This window comes from Penaeus chinensis, chromosome 7 (assembly GCF_019202785.1).
Source record: "Penaeus chinensis breed Huanghai No. 1 chromosome 7, ASM1920278v2, whole genome shotgun sequence".
Lineage (NCBI taxonomy): Eukaryota > Metazoa > Arthropoda > Malacostraca > Decapoda > Penaeidae > Penaeus > Penaeus chinensis.
The window spans coordinates 18346241-18351240 of record NC_061825.1 but is presented as its reverse complement, the minus strand read 5'-3'; the positions used below and the strand labels follow the sequence as shown (position 1 = coordinate 18351240).

Genomic DNA, 5000 nt, shown 5'->3' with positions numbered 1-5000 from the left:
GAGGTAAACACAAGGGTAGGACTCCCGCCTCCTGCGACTCGCCCGGCTCGGCGAAGGCCAAAAGGGAGATCTCAGCACACACGGATTCATCAAGATCTTATACAGCATTGAATATTCATCGGGACCAATGCGCTGCAAACAAGCAGCAGACAAAAGCAAGCACGGAAAGGCCTACAAGGAGCCTACGCAGGGCCCCGCCCCCCGACTCACCCATGCCACTGAAGTCGGCGCGGAAGGCTCCGCTGGCGCAGACGAATCCGCGGCCCGTAAACGGGACCTGCTCGAGCGCTGCGTCGCCCATAAGGACCGCCCGGCGCTGCACCAGACTGTACAGCTGTACCAGGCCCTCCGTCAGCCCCAGGCCGTCCGCCGAAGGGGAGTCCGCGATGTGAGCCTCGCAGATTCCCTGGTCGCTGTTCATGTCGCCCCAGCTCAGGTTGGGGGCGGTGGCGTCCATCTGTCGAGGGAGTGGAAGGGGCGCGTTAGAAACCAGCTTTGCTTTCAGCTCTCAGCTCACGGAAGAATAAGTCAGAACAGCAACAAAGTTAAAGAGCCGACAAGCTAAGGGGAGGGCACTCACGAAGCGGTCCTTGAGGCCGTCGAGGCGCTGGAGGGCGTGGCACGCCGCCGCCGCAACCCCGCGCAGGATCTCGGCCATTTCCGGCGCGGACTCTTTGCGTGGAGGCGCCTCACCGGCGAGCAGGACGCCACACCAGGCCTCGCTGCCCCCTTCGGCGCCGCGGGACCCCGCCTGACCCGGAGCGATCGCTGGCGCTTCCTCCCGATTGCGTGTCAGGACCTTGAGGATGACGTCAGCCAGCTCCGCCTTCTCTTCCGAGAGCCTCGCCGAGACGCCCCACGCCTCCGTCTCTGGCTCGTGGGAGGCGCCGGTGGGTCTGGAGCCGTTGGAAGCGGATGTCGCGTCGAGGGGCTTCTGGCTCGGTCCCTCCGGCTGCTGCGTGACGCCGACGGGCGAGGGCGAGCCCGAGGACAGGAGTAGCGCGAGGCCGAGGGAGACCACGCCCATTCTTGCCATGCTCAAGATGTTTGCGATGGAGGTGTAGGCTTGTGCTTGGCTATCTATTTTATGAAGTAGAAAGTAAATGAGGTGAATATACGAATGCAAAATTATTTATTCACTAAGAAACCTATACATGAGTGTATGTTTGTTGGTATATATATATATATTGTATTTTATAAGATATGTAACCATTTACTAAATACTGGCTGCATAAATTCAAAACCATAGTAACTGCACAACGAAGTCAACGCTCATTTTAAGTAATCAATCAATCACGCGAGTACAGAATGATCCCTCAGTAAAAACAAGCAAAGCAGATGGGCACTTCCACTGTCAGCTTACCGTCTTGAACTCGTGTTGATGCTGAGGTCGGAGCGGGGCCGCGTCGCTTTATATGCGCCCGAGACTGACCACTTGACACTATCTAAAAAAAAAAAAAAAAAAAAAAAACAGTCGCTCTCCTATCTCTAATCTGTCAACTCTCTCTCTCTTTTCAGTTTCTCCTTCCCACTCAAATACGTTAAGAAAAAAAAAGAAAAAATATAGTCTTGATACGTTTGGCTCTTTCTTAGAATTTCCAACGTTATATTACCACTTCTCTGTCTCTCTGTCTCTCTCTCTATATATACACACGCATATATATATATATATATATATATATATATATATATATATATATATATATATATATATATATGTGTGTGTATGTATCTATATATATATACATATGTTATATATATATATATATATGTGTATATATATATATATATATATATATATATGTGTGTGTGTGTGTGTGTGCGTGTCTGTGGGTGTGTGTATAAATATATATAAATACACAGACTTACTACATATATACTTTTACATGTATATATACCTAATACAATGGTCAGTGTTGTCAGCATGATTAAGCAGACTTGCATCACAGTAACTTGTATTTATCGTAAAGTTTTGATGTTGGGTAACGTACTTGATAAGTTACCCAGCAATTTACTTGGACGTCAGAATGTCAAGAATCTTTTGAGAAAATACGAGCCATGCTTATGTCTCCTCCAGTTCTGACGTCTCCTGATTTTGAGAAACCATTCTGCCTGCAGATGGAACTTCTCTCATTGTTAATAGCGATAGAAAAGTTTCGAGTTTACTTGAATAGTGCAAAACACCCAGTAGCTGTCAACAGGGATCATAATCCTTTAAAGTTCTCAGATAAAATGAAAAACCGAAATCAGAGGTTAATGTGATGGTCTTTAATGATACAGCGATTCCATCTACAAATAAAACATATAAAAGGGAAAGATAACGTCTTAGCTGATAGTCTTTCGAGAGTATAGTGAACTAAGTTGAAATTTACCTATAAATATCCTTTAAAGGTGGTGGTGTTATAGATGGACTAATTAGTACTATAATTAGTTGCACTGATAAGTTGTTGTTTTTATTTAAATAATACTCGTTTATTATATATATATATATATATCTCCTTTCGGTATTCCTCATATAATTCAAATATCTAATAGGTGTTGAGGTGACCTGGCATAATACTAGCAACTAGTAAAGGGTTTCGGAATCCGAATCGACCTATGTTCCGGTGGCTGACTCGACCTCACTCCTTGGCTGACTCCGACCGCTCCGCACCTGGCTCCCAGTCAGCCACTCCGCCATATTGTACAGCTCGAGTTTTGCGTTCTCTGCCCATGGTCACTCTCGGCTAAGTATTTTATATTGATGTATTAGGATGTTTAAGTTAGGAGTAGGATTGTGTTTTGTTTCTTCTAATCTACATATAATAATGTATTATTAATGTTCATAAAAAAAATAGTGAATATAGTTACTTTGTTCATCCGTGTGTTTTCTTTTTACCCGGACAAAAGTTTGAACTTGGTATGGGCACCAGATAATACCCTAGACTTTAAATATGCTATAACACATGGATATATATATATATATGTATGTAAAACTGTATATTTAAACACACATATACATACATACATATATGTGTGTATATATATAAATGTATATGTTCATATATATGTATATATATATGTATATATATCTATGCATACATATATGCACACACACACACATATATATCATATATATATATATATATATATATATATATATATATATATTTTTTTTTTTTTTTTTTATGTGTGTGTGTGTACATATTTATAAACATATACAATGATGGCAACTTTAAATATTTGTTTGTTTCTTGTGAATTCAAAGAAAACAGGAAATATGAGTGTGATATGGTTAAAGCTGATGTTGAAATTGTGTTTATATATACATATATATGTATGTATATACATACACATATATATATAAATATATATGCATATATATGTGTATCCATATACATATGTTATGTGTGTGTGTATATGTATATGTATCTATACACATATATGTACATATATGTGTGTGTTTATACATCAACAGACCACATACACTGTAAGAACTGAGTACAAAGAAGATGTTATCATCATCATCATCAATATTATTATCATTATTTTCATTTTATCCTTATTATTATTGCTGCTGTTGTTGTGTGTACATATATATATATATATATATATATATATATATATATATATATATATATGTGTGTGTGTGTTTGTGTGTGTGTACATATATATACATATATGTTTGTGTGTGTATGTGTGTGTGTGTGTGTGTGTGTGTGTATATGTGTATGTGCATATATATATATATATATATATATATATATATATATATATATATATATATATACACGTGTGTATGTGTGTGTGTGTATACCTATATATGTATATATAGATATATAAATATACATATATATATACATATGTACGTATGTATGTAATCATATGAATATACCTGCTATATATATATATATGTGTGTGTGTATATGTATATATATATATATATATATATATATATATATATATATGTGTGTGTGTGTGTGATTTATACGTATATATATATGTATGTATCTAATTATATGTATATACCTACTTTACTTATGCGGTTAAATATCGTTTGGTTTATATTCTTTGACTAGCTAAGTACGCTCTAACACAGATTATGACGTATTACACAATCTGGCGATAATAAATTGGCGAATAAGTACAGGATGTTTCTGATATTTGACGATTTAAGCAGAAGTCAATTACAATCGAAATCAATAAAATGACGGGTATTTATATATCACGTGTGAAATTAAGCTGAAAACTACTTTTTTATGAGCAAATTATGGAATTTACTTAATGAAGGAACTTCTGCACCAGTCTCCTTTAATGCATTGCTTTAAATCTTTTTGCTATTTAGCATTTCTTTCAATGAAGTTCCTTGAGATTTCCAGTAAAGGCTGCTTGGTAAATCGATCTATGAATAAACTTTTTTTTCATCCTTACAGCCACTGACATGATTAATAGAGAGACGAAGGGAGTAAGAGATAGCGAGGAGGAGAAAGGGGAGAAGGGGAAGAGGGAGGGGAGAGGTGCTATTCGTTAGGGTGGGGGAGGGGGGGGGGAGGAAATAAACGTATGGACACACGTACACACACAGACACATATACCATTATTATCATTATCATCACTATCATTGTTATAATTACATTTTTTTATTATCATTATCCTTAGCATTAGTATAGTTATTATTATTATCATTATTGTAATTGTTATTATTACAATGATTATTATCATTATTATTAGAATTATAGTTATTATTATCGTTGCTATCATTATTATTATAATGTTTATCAATGTCATTATCATTGACATTAGTATCATTATCATAACCATTATTGTATTATTATTATTGATATTATCCTCATTATCATTATTATTGTCACTATTATTGCTACTATCATTATTATCACTGTTATCCTCATTATGATTATCATTAGTACTAGTAGTAGTATCATTATAGTTATATTTATGATTATCCTTATTCTTATCATTATTATCATTATCATTGCCGCCGTCCTGTGTAACTTTCCCTT

At 37.0% G+C, this 5000-nt stretch overlaps 1 protein-coding gene across 1 annotated transcript in view; it reads right to left on the bottom strand.

Annotated features, from left to right (window-relative positions):
* LOC125027304 overlaps positions 1 to 5000 on the bottom strand; it is a 12885-nt gene that overhangs the window by 689 nt on the left and 7196 nt on the right. Inside the window, exons 2-3 of the mRNA XM_047616286.1 lie at positions 581 to 989; positions 211 to 457 (exon numbers count right to left, since the gene is read on the bottom strand). Coding sequence (XP_047472242.1) covers positions 211 to 457; positions 581 to 989 — 656 coding nt within the window. The remainder of the gene's footprint in view (positions 1 to 210; positions 458 to 580; positions 990 to 5000) is intronic.